The sequence below is a fragment of the Schistocerca cancellata genome, chromosome 2 (genome assembly GCF_023864275.1).
Source record: "Schistocerca cancellata isolate TAMUIC-IGC-003103 chromosome 2, iqSchCanc2.1, whole genome shotgun sequence".
NCBI lineage: Eukaryota > Metazoa > Arthropoda > Insecta > Orthoptera > Acrididae > Schistocerca > Schistocerca cancellata.
In genome coordinates this window covers 600,355,144-600,369,293 of record NC_064627.1, presented here as the reverse complement: position 1 = coordinate 600,369,293, position 14,150 = coordinate 600,355,144, and the positions used below count along the sequence as shown (strand labels likewise).

The 14,150-nt window shown below is 41.6% G+C and overlaps 1 protein-coding gene across 4 annotated transcripts in view; it reads right to left on the bottom strand.

The window, feature by feature from the left end:
• Nucleotides 1–14,150, bottom strand: part of LOC126162245 (esterase FE4-like) — a 218,748-nt gene that overhangs the window by 181,427 nt on the left and 23,171 nt on the right. For all 4 annotated transcript variants that reach the window (XM_049918621.1, XM_049918617.1, XM_049918620.1 and 1 more), the window contains exon 2: nucleotides 4,363–4,573. In XM_049918621.1, coding sequence (XP_049774578.1) covers nucleotides 4,363–4,431 — 69 coding nt within the window. In that variant the 5' untranslated portion in view covers nucleotides 4,432–4,573. The remainder of the gene's footprint in view (nucleotides 1–4,362; nucleotides 4,574–14,150) is intronic.

Here is a 14,150-nt window from a genome sequence, read left to right as displayed (position 1 = left end):
ATTCATCCTATTCATGTTGTGCTATATTAACGACGTTACGGACAATATTAATAGAAAGCTCAGACGTTTCGTAGGTTTTGCAGTTATATATAATGGCGCACTGTCTGAAAGAAGCTGCACAAATATTCAGTGAGATCTTTATAAGATTTCAAAATGGTACAAAGACTGGCAACCTGATTTAATTGTTCAGAAAAGTAAAATTCTCCGCTTTAAAAAACGAATAAGATGTAGTATCCTACGAATATAGTATCAGTGAACTACGGCTGGAATCGATCAGCTCATACAAATATGTGGGTGTGACAATTTGTAGGGATATGAAATGGAAGGATCAAATACTCGTAAGCTGAGTCTGGATAAAACAGGTAGTGGACTGCGTTTCATTGGCAGAATACAGGGGAATTTCAATCAGTCCACAAAGAAGACTGGATACAATACACTCAGCGACCCATCCTAGAATACTGCACAAGTATGAGGAACGCATACCAAATAGGTCTAAAAGGCAATATTGAACGGATACAAAGAAGGGCAGCACGACTGGTCACAGATTGTTTCGACCCATGGAAGAGTGTGAGGAAGATGCTGAAAGAACTGTACTGATATACGCTTGGAGATAGAAGTTACTTAGAAAGTTCTGCAACCAACTTTGAGTGATGAATGCAGGTATAAATTACAGTCCCCTGCATATCGCTCCGAATGAAATCACTACGACACTATTTGACTAGCTACAGTGCGCTCAGAGGCATTTAAGCAGTCGTTCTTCTCTCTCTCTACATGTGAAAGGAACGGGAAAAAGTACTAATAAATGATGCAATGGGACGTAACGCCTGCGATGAACCTGCAAATAGTGCAGGGAAGATTAGGCTTGACTGCCAACACTACACTTGTTCGTCCTCTTCTAAAATGCTGCTAAGCGGTATGAACTCCAAACCAGATAGCTCTGGGGGAGGAAATCAAAAAGTTCCCAGATGGGTCACTCGTTTTGTATTATGATAAAATGGTGGTGAGAGTGTCACGGATGTGATGAGAAAATTGGAATGGTAATCTTTAAACCACAGGTGGTTCTCGGTGCATCAAGGTCTCTTCACCAAATCATAGTCACCTACTTTCTCCTTCAAATGACAAAGTATTTCGTGACCCTTACGTACAAAGAGAGTCGACAAAATATTTTGTTGTTTCCCATCTATGACCACCGTCATAACATGCAAGTAATCAGAGCTGGCACGGAAAGATTAAAATGTCATTTCTGCAGGTGCTATCCGATAGTGGAACGGTAGAAAACAGTCAAAAAGCGACCGGTAGATACGGTAGATACATAGTCTGAAAGTGGTCCTGTGGATCCTCTGCCAAACATTGAGGTGTGAACTTCAGAATAATGTTATAGATGTGGATTTTAAGACGGAGGATATTTTTTGATTTCCCAAAAGTGGCGCAAATAGGCAGTTATGCCCTTTTCGAAGAATTTATGCTGAATTTGGTCTTCATTTACCTTCTACATACACTACTTCACACAGTGATATGCGTTTGGTCTCGAGTGTACGAAAGGACGCAAGAAGAATAGAATCGGGGACGAGATGACTAGAGAGCAGCAGAAATTCGTCTTGTAAAGTGAGAGGCAAGGAGATTTTACGACATGTCAGCATTGGCCATCGACGATTTAGGGGTAGCAAGGAAAATGTACATGGCTGGAAGGGAATTTCGACCACGCTCTTCCTGAATGCTACTAAAGTGTTGGAACGTAGGACGGAAATAGAACCAGAGAATCACTTCTCGTATAATTAAATGACTGACGTCCTCGTAAATTCTTCATTTCTCATTACCGAACGCACATGGCATACCTAGGAAACGCGTGAACAAAGTCAACAGTGCTTTTGATCAGGATCTACTGCACTAGCGATGTAATGACATTGAAGATCGTACGTTTACGGGCAAACATTAAGCAGCACTATAGTCAGGTGACTTTCAAAGTCAATGACAATCAGCGTCAAAAATTCCGTTCTGTGAATCGCAGTGTTCACTCCATAGGTATTGCCACCCTGTGTGTGTAATAAATGAGAACAGGTATGAATTCACAGATTACAGCTACTTGGATTTACGAGGTGAATTCAATTTACAAAACCTCCAATTTTTTTCTTACAAACACATCACACGAAAACTGTGGAATTCGTGTCACTTCTCAACGTAATCTCCTTGCAGCCGTACACGTTTTTCACAGCGTCGACGCCAAGATTCCATGGCCGCTGCGAGAGCTTCTTTGAGTGTCTGGTTTGACCACTGGAAATCGTTGATACAACAGCGGCGTGGCTAGTGAATCGGCAGACCCATAGTGTGTCTCTCATCGTTGGAAACAGCCAAAAGTCACTTGGAGCCAGGTCAGGTGAGAAGGGAGCGTGAGAAATCAGTTCAAAGCTGTTGTCACGAAGGAACTGCAGCGTTGCGTTGGCCCGATGCGTTGGTGCGTCGTTTTGACGAAAGAGCACATGCCCGGCGGTTTCTCACGCAATGTTGGAAGGAGCCTGTTCTTCAGAACATCTTGATAGTATGCACCTGATAACGTAAAGGGCTTTGGAACGCAATGAGTACGGATTAAACCATCGTTGTCCTAGAGCAAGGTCACCTTCATCTTTTTAGCACTGACGCATACCCGAAATGTTTTGATGGCGATGAGTGTGTATGTACTTCCATTGACGTGACTGGCGCTTCCGTTCAGTACTGAAAAATGAAATCCATGTCTAATTCATTGTCACAATCGATGAAAAGAAAGTCCCATGCATTTCGTTATCATGCGTCAACATTGCTGACAACACACCACGCGTGCAGCCCCTTGGTCATAGAGGTGACGTTTTCCACACGTATTCTATCCTCCAAAATGACTTCCTTCTCTTGCTCCATTACGTCGGCAATCACGAACGTTATTACGGCTGATTTTGATACATAAAATGGCGACGTTTTCATCACAAGAATAGCATGTAGTCATTCGTGTTCTCCATTTTCACACCGATTGAAATTAATCGCTAGCTAAGTGAGACGTGTGCTGATGGTTAAGGAGACTTATGCCACAGCCGAATAGGACGCTAAAATAACTGGTCACTGCTGTTCGGCGGTTCTTATTGATTGTTGTGTTTCGGAGACAGCCCACCAATCGAACATCAAAAAGAAAAGTCTTCGTACAAAGTATGGAGTCAATCGTCACCCCTCAGAGTCAGTACTCGGCTAGTTGAGTGCTGACGCTGACGGCTGACACATATTTTATATGAAGACCTACGGTTTTCATGTTCTGATAATGGGAATCAATAACTAAGAACTGTTGAACAGAGGTAAACAGTTACTTTAGCAACATATTGTGCAGTGGCATAAGCCTCTGCAAGTTTACGCCATGTTCGCCGGCGTCCTGCTCTACTTCATGGCCAAGTTAAATGTGGTGATAGTGTCGTGGATATCTCTATAACAAATAGTTAAAAAGAGTGCCACTGGACTAAAACTAGAAAATGATATCTGTGGAAAAATATAACATGTTAACTTTAGTGAGATACTCTAACATACAGCAGAACATATTGTAACAAATGCTTTAACAGAACGTTGTAACCGGAAGAAATTACTGATACATCAACTCTAATCTTGTCAGCTACAATTTCATGTGAGTATCTGGAGAAATATCTGCAAAAACAAATGCTCTTTGGTTGGTACCTAGTACCCTATGCAGAGGGTGCAGATATTCAAAATCACTTCAGTCTATTGCAGCTTTAGTAACTTAGTACTACGAATCAAAAATATACTGTATTGGAAACAGTGTACAACTGTATCACTATTTTCGTGATTACATCAAGCCTCCAGGATGGATGGTTGTTTCACTATCATAAACAAGACCTAAATCTCCTCATTATCGAGGTCACCAGGAATACTCCTCACCCCTGCCCCCACGGCCCAATCATCAAACAAAAGTAAAAGAATGAAAGAATGTATTAAGGAAAATACTTTTCCTAATGATATTTAGTTACAGGAATATGAAAATGTATGTAAAATGTTCATGTTAATGAAGGAATTAGTACTGAATGGAGGTTAGAAATTAGCTTTTCTTAATTAGCGAGTGTGTACTATGACTGGTTGACATCCCGTAACATACAGCAGTGCATGTAAGATTAGAAATCAGTGATATCGTGTTTTCCATCTGTAACTGAAGTCAGATATGGTTAACCGAATGCTGCTGAGAAAAAAAAGAGTACAATATTCTTTGTTTCCAGCTGCCATTACGTATTACTTAGAACTGAATATTGCACTAGAGCAGTCTTAGAAAATAAGTTTCCAAGCCAGCGTGAAAGTTAACTGAGAAAGATTAATGGTTAATAAATGAATTTTTTTACTTACGGATATGGAGATCGGTGCCGCAGAAACCATAAATAATACAGTTAGAGGAAGCGCTTGTCTGAGGTCCATATCAACGCAGGATTGTTTCCAAAGTAAATAAATCACTGGTGACAATATAGTGTAAGTTCGTTCTTGTTCCTAGAATAATTCTCTTACTACAAAAAAATTCAGTGATGCAAGATTCAATACTCCAGTCAGCTTCCTGTCATACCTGTAACACATGAGAAAATCAAGATGTTTATCACTATAGCACGTAGGTATACCAGAAATTTTGATGGAGACTTAAAGCTTCTTTACGCGTAAAATAACGCTGTCAGTATGGAGTATTACCCTGCACACAAGGATCATTTATCTGACAAGAGACTTACTTAGTATTCGTTCGTATACTGTAATATTGGGATATAATTTTAAGATTGATAAGTAAATGAAATTATAAGAAACCAAAATTCGATAGTGAATTACGAAGCGTGTGATAATCGTCTGCCATTTGATGTTCGCTGGTTGGCTATAAGTTTCAATCTTCAGTGATAAAAATCACCCCGTTGCTTCCACTTTCTAACGTCATTTACCCATCTTCCATTAAGTCGTCGCTTCGGAATTTTTCTTATGTCTCGGTGATTAGGAAAGTAGATGCTTGGTTCACTGACTGTCCATTCGCCTAGCTACACATCCCTCTCAGTCTCCATTTCCAGTCATAAATTCGTCTTCTGCTACAGTTTGTTAAAACTATTTAGCTTATTTGGATCACAACAGGCCTTTTTTTCTGTCAACCCAGTCGCTGTCATCAACTGCCCTAATTACATGCAACGATCAGTTCAATGACTTCAACGTTAGTTTGAACTACGTTTTTCAGTAATGAGTATTTTTATACGCATAAGAGAAAGTAAGGTGATTTCATACATTTAATCCCAGTAAATCACAATGTAATATCAACACTCCACCGATATAGAGTCTGAGAGTGACGGCGATATTATTTGTATGGTGCCTAGCTCTGCGCATGGCATACGTCAGTCCTCTGCAGGAAATAAGTAGCTGACCCGGCGTGCAGCTCGACGGTTCATAACTCATCAGTGAAGCTTCTGTTATGCTGATTCTTGGCTCAAATGGCTCTGAGGACTATGGGACTTAACATCTTAGGTTATCAGTCCCCTAGAACTTAGAACTACTTAAATCTAACTAACCTAAGGACATCACACACATCCATACCCAAGGCAGGATTCGAACCTGCGACCGTAGCAGTCGCGCGGCTCCGGACTGAAGCGCCTAGAACCGCTCGGCCACCGCGGCCGGCGCTGATTCTTGAATACAAGTGTTACTCGCTGACAGGAATGTCAATTGTGTATAGTTGTGTAACATGATTTTTGCTTTATTCATTCGTGCTAACAAGGAAATGTGGATGATCAACACTTGGAGGTAAGAGCATTCTTCAAAATTGGGTGTCTGTCCTCGGCTTGTAGAATGTAGTTCTAATTTCCTTCGGAGATCGAGGCCGACGTTCGCGCCAATAAGAGGGGTTGAAAGGGTTGAAAAGGGTGTTGATATCTATTCGCTATCAGTTTCCCGTATAACTTTGTTTCTCAGACAGTGCACACTGCTATCTGCGACAGTTCGTGTCTGCAGTAACCCCTGTTTCGGCCGCTGCGCACAGATGCTAGTCGCATATTGGGTAATCGCGATGTCATTGAAACCCGAAAGGGAGGCATGACAACAATGAAACAAAATTACTTACACCGAGGAAATTGATTTTGTAATATGGTTTTTGATATCTTTACTGCGAGACAGAAAGGTTTTTTTTATTTATTCGATGAAGACTTCATAATAAGATAATAATAAATTTTCTTTGCTTTAATTGAGCGCGAGCCGTTGCCCTCACACAACTGTAACAATTTCGTATCCAATACAGAACTTTCCCACTTCTTAATTAGGTAATATTAGCAACAATTCAGAAAAGATGAACTCACTTCGTCCAACCTCCTGTAATCTACGATGAACATATATATTTTGTAACATCATGTCTTTGCAGTTCTTCATTGTAATGAAAAATACTTTCGTAAAGTGAAATTTTTGAATTTGCCAATAGACTTTTTAAGGGAATCACCATTAACGTAATTTGCCACGCCATCGTCCGTTTCCCAGTCTTTGCCATTGACTAGATACAGTTTCACAATTGCATTTTAAAATGCAGACACATTAGATGGACTCATTGCACACAGAATTCACCTGTAGTTAGTTAGCTGTTCAGTAAATGAGACAGGCATTTTTAGTAGCAGTTTCCAGAGACCTGTTGGCCGAGCGTTATTCATTGCCACAGGTAAGCCAAAAAGAGAAAAAGAAAAACAATTATATTTCAGATTTCTAGGGACTTCCTTTCGTTTGACCAGATATCAGTTACATTTGTGTCAAATGTCCTGTCAGAGTAATAAAGAAGTATGAAACAGAGTGTAACGATTTTGAAGCGAACTTAGGTACAATCTGGTTTTTCTTTATTAGGCGATTCGGTACACTTACTTGGAAATCACGCTGTCAGCTTAACTTCTGTTTCGATTCATTGTTTGCAATAGATGCAGATTCTCAGACAAGCTTTCTGGCATTCTAAGCAAAGTAACTGCCAATGCAAAATCAATACATAGAAACTATAGTAAAACTAATATTTTTTTTGTGGAAGTAACTTTCAGGGCAGCTCTTCTTAAACATTTTGGGACCGTTCGTTCCTCTTGGTGCATCCCGAGGGAGAATTATCTGGCTGTCATAAGCTGTGCATGAGCTTCCAGGGCTAGGAAAATACTGAACGTCATCTGGTACGATTCCGTGGCGAAGATGGACTACATAGTTAGGATTCTCTCAGAGCTTACTTAAGCGATGGTATAGGTGCTGTGATATCACATAGGTCCTCCAACAGCATGGGACAACGTGGTACATGTGCATGTAAAACATTAACAGCCGTCCAGATGAATTATAACCAAGGAAGAAGGAAAACTCCCGATGACCCATGGACCTTGCTAAAAGGGAGTGTCTTGCTTGCTTCGACGATACACATAGCACCCACGACGGAGCGGTATCCGTGGGGTGGCCAGACAAACATGTGGTTCCTGAAGAGGGGCAGCACCCTTTTCAATACTTGCAGTGGCAATGGTCTGGATGACTGACGGATCCTTGTAGTATCAGCCAACATGGCCTTGCCGTGCAGGGCCTGAGAAGGGCTGAAAGCATAGGGAAACTACACCTGTTACTTATCCCGAGGACATGTAGCTCTACAGCATGGTCAAATGATATGGTATCCTCTTGCGTAAACTAGTTCCCAGCACAGGTCGCTAGACAGTGCTATTCAGGATGGCGTCTTCATCAAGAAATACAAACGTGGCATTCTGCGGGTCAGAGGGAAAAATTTTAGATCCATAATTTGGGAAGGTAGCTTAGAAATTTTAAAAACGGAAATGGATAGACTGAAGTTAGATATAGTGAGAATTAGTGAAGTTTGGTGGCAGGATGAACAGGAGACAATAGGATTATGAATACAGAATTAAATAAGAGTATTGCAGGAGTATGTCTAACAATGAATAAAAAATAGGAATACGGGTAAACTATTATGAAGAGCATAGTGAAAGCATTATCATAGCCAAGACAAACACGAACACAATACCCACCACAGAAGTTCAACTTTACATGGCAACTAGTTCCACAGATGATTAAAAGACTGGAAGAATGTATGGTGACATAACAGGAATTATTCAGATAGTTAAGGCAGAGGAATATTTAATCGTGATGGAGGATTTGAATTCGATAGTACGAAAAGGAAGAGAAGAAAACTAGTAGGGGAATATGGACTATGGCAAAGAGATGAAAGAGGAAGCTGGCTGGGGTATTTTGCACATAGCAAACACTTGGTTTCATAATAATGAAAAGATGTTTTATACGTGGAAGAGACTTGTAGACGACGGAAGGCTTCAGAATGATTATACACTACTGACCATTAAAATTGCTACACCAAGAAGAAATGCAGATGATAAACGGGTATTCATTGGACAAATATATTATACTAGAACTGACATGTGATTACATTTCCACGCAATTTGGGTGCATAGATCCTGAGAAATCAGTACCCAGAACAACCACCTCTGGCCGTATTTAACGGCCTTGATACGCCTGGGCATTGAGTCAAACAGAGCTTGCATGGCGTGTTCAGGTACAGCTGCCCATGCAGTTTCAACACGATACCACGATTCATCAAGAGTAGTTACTGGCGTATTGTGACGAGACAGTGGCTCGGCCACCATTGCCCAGACGTTTTCAATTGGAGAGAGATCTGGAGAAAGTGCTGGTCAGGGCAGCAACCGAACATTTTCTGTATCCAGAAAGGCCCGTACAGGACCTGCAACATGCAGTCATGCATTATCCTGCTGAAATGTAGGGTTTCGCAGGGATCGAATGAAGGGTAGAGCCACGGGTCGTAACACATCTGAAATGTAACGTCCACTGTTCAAAGTGCCGTCAATGCGAACAAGAGGTGACCGAGACGTGTAACCAATGGCACCGCATACCATCACGCCGGGCGATGACGAATACACGCTTCCAATGTGCGTTCACCGCGATGTCGCCAAACACGGATGTGACCATCATGATGCTGTATCAGAACCTAGATTCATCCGAAAAAATGACGTTTTGCCATTCGTGCACCCAGGTTCGTCGTTGAGTACACCATCGCAGGCGCTCCTGTCTGTGATGTAGCGTCAAGGGTAACCCCAGCCATGGTCTCCGAGCCGATAGTCCATGCTGCTACAAACATCGTCGAACTGTTCGTGCAGATGGTTGTTGTCTTGCAAATGTCCCCATCTGTTGCCTCGGGGATCGAGACGTGGCTGCACAATCCGTTACAGCCATGCGGATAAGATACCTGTCATCTCGACTGCTGGGGATACGAGGCCGTTGGGATCCAGCACGGCGTTCCGTATTACCCTCCTGAATCCACCGATTCCATATTCTGCTAACAGTCATTGGATCTCGACCAACGCGAGAAGCAATGTCGCGATACGATAAACCGCAGTCGCGATAGGCTACAATCCGATCTTTATCAAAGTCGGAAACGTGATAGTACGCATTTCTCCTCCTTACACGAGGTCCCACAACAACGTTTCACCAGGCAACGCCGGTCAACTGCTGTTTGTGTATGAGAAATCGGTTGGAAACTTTCCTCACGGCAGCATATTGCAGGTGTCGCCACCGGCGCCAACCTTGTGTGAATGCTTTGGAAAGGTAATCATTTGCATATCACATCATCTTCTTCCTGTCGGTTAAATTTCGCGTCTGTAGCACGTCATCTTCGTGGTGTAGCAATTTCAATAGTCAGTAGTGTATAATGGCAAGACACGGGTTTCGACGCCAGATTTTATAGTGCAACTCATTTCCAGGATTAGATGAGGACTCTGATTATAATTTATTGGTTATGAACTGTAGCTTATAACTGACATATTTAAAAAGGAAGAAAGTTAAGAAGATGGGACACAGGTAAGCTGAAAGAACCAATGTTTGTTGATTGAAAAGGAAATATTTTTGGAAATTTGTGGTAAGATCCTATGGGACCAAACTGCTGAGGTCATCGGTTCAAATGGTTCAAATGGCTCTGAGCACTATGGGACTTAACATCTATGGTCATCAGTCCCTTAGAACTTAGAACTACTTAAACCTAACTAACCTAAGGACAGCACACAACACCCAGCCATCACGAGGCAGAGAAAATCCCTGACCCCGCCGGGAATCGAACCCGGGAACCCGGGCGTGGGAAGCGAGAACGCTACCGCATGACCACGAGATGCGGGCTCATCGGTCCCTAAGCTTACATATTACTTAATCTAACTTAAACTAACTTACGCTAAGGACAACACACTCACCAGTACCCCAGGGAGGACTCTAACCTCCGATGCGGAGAGCCAGGGGGAAAGGAATACAGTAACAGATGAATGGACAGCTTTGATAGATGAAATAGTGAAGCCAGCAGATATTCAAGTAGATAAAAAGGCAGGGGCTATTGGTAATCCTTAGATATCACATGACTATTGAATTTAAACGATTAATGGAGAAAATATAAATAGGTAGCAAATTAAGCATACGATTAAAAACTGCGATCGACAGAGAATGAAGAATGCCCAAGAAGGAATGACAAGATAAATACAAGCGTATAAAAAGGTGTTTAATTAGGGGAAAGAGAGATACAGCCTATAGGAAAAGAAAAGAGGCCTCTTGAGAAAAGAGAAGTAGCTATATGAATATCAAGAGCTCCATGGAAAACCAGTACTAAGCAAGGAAGGAAAAACTGAAAGGTGGAAGAAATATATAGAGGGACTTCACAGGAAAATTAACCTGATGGCAATATTGTAGAAAGGGAAGAGGAATTAGGTGACAATAAGATGGGAGATACGATACTGCGAGAAGAATCTGATAGAGCACTGAAAGATCTTAAACGAAACGAGGTCTCTGTAATAGACGACATTCCCTCAGAACGACATATCCTTGGGAGAGCGAGCCATGACTAAATTATTCCATCTGCTGCACAAGATATGTGAGGCAGGCGAAATACCCTCAGACTTCAAGACGATTGTAATAATACTAAGTCCAAAGAAAGAAGTCGCTGTCAGGTGGGAATATTACCGAACTGTCAGTTTAATAAGTCATCGTTGCAAAATATTTATTCAAATTATTCACTGAAGAATGGAAAAATTGTTATAAAACCGATCACTGGAAGATCAGTTTGGATTTCACAGAAATATAGGAAGGTGCGAATCAGTACAGACCCTGCGACTTATCTTAGAAGGCAGTTACAGAAAGGTCAACCTACGTTTATTGCATTTGTAGACTCAGGTAAAGCCCTTGACTGAAATATATTCTTTGAAATTGTGAAGGGTATCAGATAGTGTAAGGTTATATACAACTTGCACTAAAACCCGATGGCAGTTATGAGAGTCGAAGGGCATGAAAGGGAAGTAGTGGTTGAGAAGAGGGTGAGGAAGGATTGTGGCCTATCCCTGATATTATTCAATCTGCACATTGAGCAAGCAGTAAAGGAATTAAAGCTGAGGGAGAAGAAACAAATAGTTTGAGGTTTACTGATGTCTGAGGCTTGGAATTGCAGTTGAACGGAGTGTACATTGTCTTGAAAGGAGGATATTAGAGAGACACTAACAAAAGCAAAACAAGGGTGATCGAATTAAATCAGGTGATGCTGAGGGAATCAGATTATTTATGAGACATTAAAAGTAGTAGATTTAAGTATTGTGAAGTCTTTCCTGAATGTTTCTCTCTGGAGTGTAAGCTTGTACGGATATGAAATATGGTCATTAAGCAGTCTAGACACGGAGAGAATAGAAGCTTTTGAAACCTGGAGATACAGAAGAATGCTGAAGATTAGATGGATAGATGACGTAACTAATGAGGGAGTACTGGGTAGAACTGGAGAGAGAAGAAACTTGTAGCATTCCCTGACTGAAAGAATGGATCGGTAGATAGGATACTTACGAGACAACACAGAATTATCAGTTTAGTACTGGAGAGAGGTATTCGTTTGAGAGGGAGGGGGGAAGGAGGGCGAGGGGGGCGGGATTGTAGCGTTAAGCGTTCGACAAAAGATGAATAGAATAAGCGGGTTCAAGTGGATCTAGGTCGAATAGTAATTCTGAGATGAAGAGGCTTACACATTGTAGAGTAGCGCGGAGAGCTGCATAAAACCAGTCTGCTTGAAGTATCAAGAAATTACGTGTTTCCTTATACAGAACAAAGTATCACCAGATCTTGAACTAAAAGTCATTAATTTCACTCCGTGGTCCCCGAGTAAACTTACTCAATGAGACGGCCTAGCGAGTACAGTGGTTGCCACTGTATCTGACCAACTACAGCAGCGTGCTGTATGAGTTTCTTGAATGAGTACGTACCAAGCGAGTTTACGCAGGGGTATCTTTTAAGGTGATGGATTTCGAGTATGTCCCTTCCACTTGACTTTCAAACTTGTGGCACGCCACAGACCAGCGAGTGAATTTCGATTCACCTTGGACGAAAAGCAATGTCAAAACATTCTACAACGCATTTCAAATGCCGGCCTTCACACAAGCCTTAAAGGAACGGCAAGGGATTTCATCGTCAAGATTTCTCATGAAGAAAATTTTTACGCTGAACGTAAGTGGATGGACGTAACTCATCTGCTAACATCCGAAATAAACCTTCGAAATAAATCTTTGCAGCGCTCATTCGCAGTAGTGGATTTAGTCCATTTGTGTCCCCTTAATCTTTTTCTGTTGTTTGTTTTGTTTTTGTGACACGTTGAAAATAGTCAGACACGAATTGAATACTTTTTCCGTGCGCATTCTTCCACAAAAGAAGTCAGAGATCCGAGAGCGAAATAGGATATGCCTCTTAGAATAACTGGATAAGGAAAAAGCGAACGCAGTGCATAAACAAGAACATAAATTGGTGAAACACTTTTCACTAAATAACCTTTCTCAACAGGAAACTTTCACCTCTGTTAGCGGAGAAAATAAAATGTAGTTGTTTTTGACGTCATTTGGCAACAGGAAGGAGAAAACAACGTATAACACAAAAACGCTCTGTAAATACCGTTTCAAATAATACTTAAAAGGCGATATACAGAGTGTCTGAAAGTCTTCACATTAAACATCTAGGGGAAATAGATCAGTTCATGTGGGACAACTATATTTAGAGACAAAATGTACACTACGCTTCCCAGTGAGGCTACATTCACTCCTCGATCGCTCGCCCATGCTTATTCTCTCAGTCGTCTTCTGTTGTAGCGAGATGTCGTGGGCACTGGAGAAGTTAATATAGACGTTCAGCAAATCAACGGGTGTGGCGGAAAGCCGTCCAGCTGGGCCTCTTCTACCGGCGACCTCGTCTGGCTTCCGCAACAACAATGACCCCAGCGATGACAGCGGACAACCCTCAGGACATAGAAGTGCGTGGTGCAGAGCCCACACCTCCCGTTGCTGACAGACCTAAGGCGCCGCAGGGCGCACCGAAACTTCGACTGACGACGGAGTCGGCTGCCGCTATCATGTCGGAGTCCTCAGATGTTCGGCAACGAAAAGACGGTCATGAGTGGCTGACCACCCGGCCGTACACTGAAAAGCAACGAGGCAGGGAGCGCCGCATACCGCAACAGCACTCGGCGCGAGGCTGGTCTCAACTCGCAGCCAGTCTTAGAGATGGGCAAAACTGTTCTTTTCAGAGATCGGATCAGAACTGTTCACTCCCTGAAATGAATTAGCTCTTTTTCATGACTCACCTCATTTACAATAGAAAATAAATGGAAGGCACATTGCCCTTTAAACTTGGTTTATTCCAGTACTATACCTGTATTTTGATCTTATTTGATCCTATTTTGAAGTAACACAGATAATGAGTAAGAATTTTGTATTGTTTATTGAAATTTCCACGATATGATAAAGTTTTTGATTATTGATTTATTTTGCACTATCGTGGTTTTTTGGGTGATCGGAAAATGTTGTAACTTGAGATTTACATTAACAATATATTTGGCTATAATGTATTAAAATTTCATTAACCTCATACAAGTACATCGCAAGCCATATATTTTTAAAGTGAACGTTTCCTTCCGAAGACGCCTAAAATCGCAAAATCCGTACCAGAATAAGAAAAAAAATATATAAATTTGACTGTAAAACGAAAGTGCTGCATATAGCCTTACGCAGAATAAAACAAGGAAAATATTGATGTATCACATTTTGCGATACGTTTATCGGTTCGTTCGTAATTAAAGCGTAAATTCG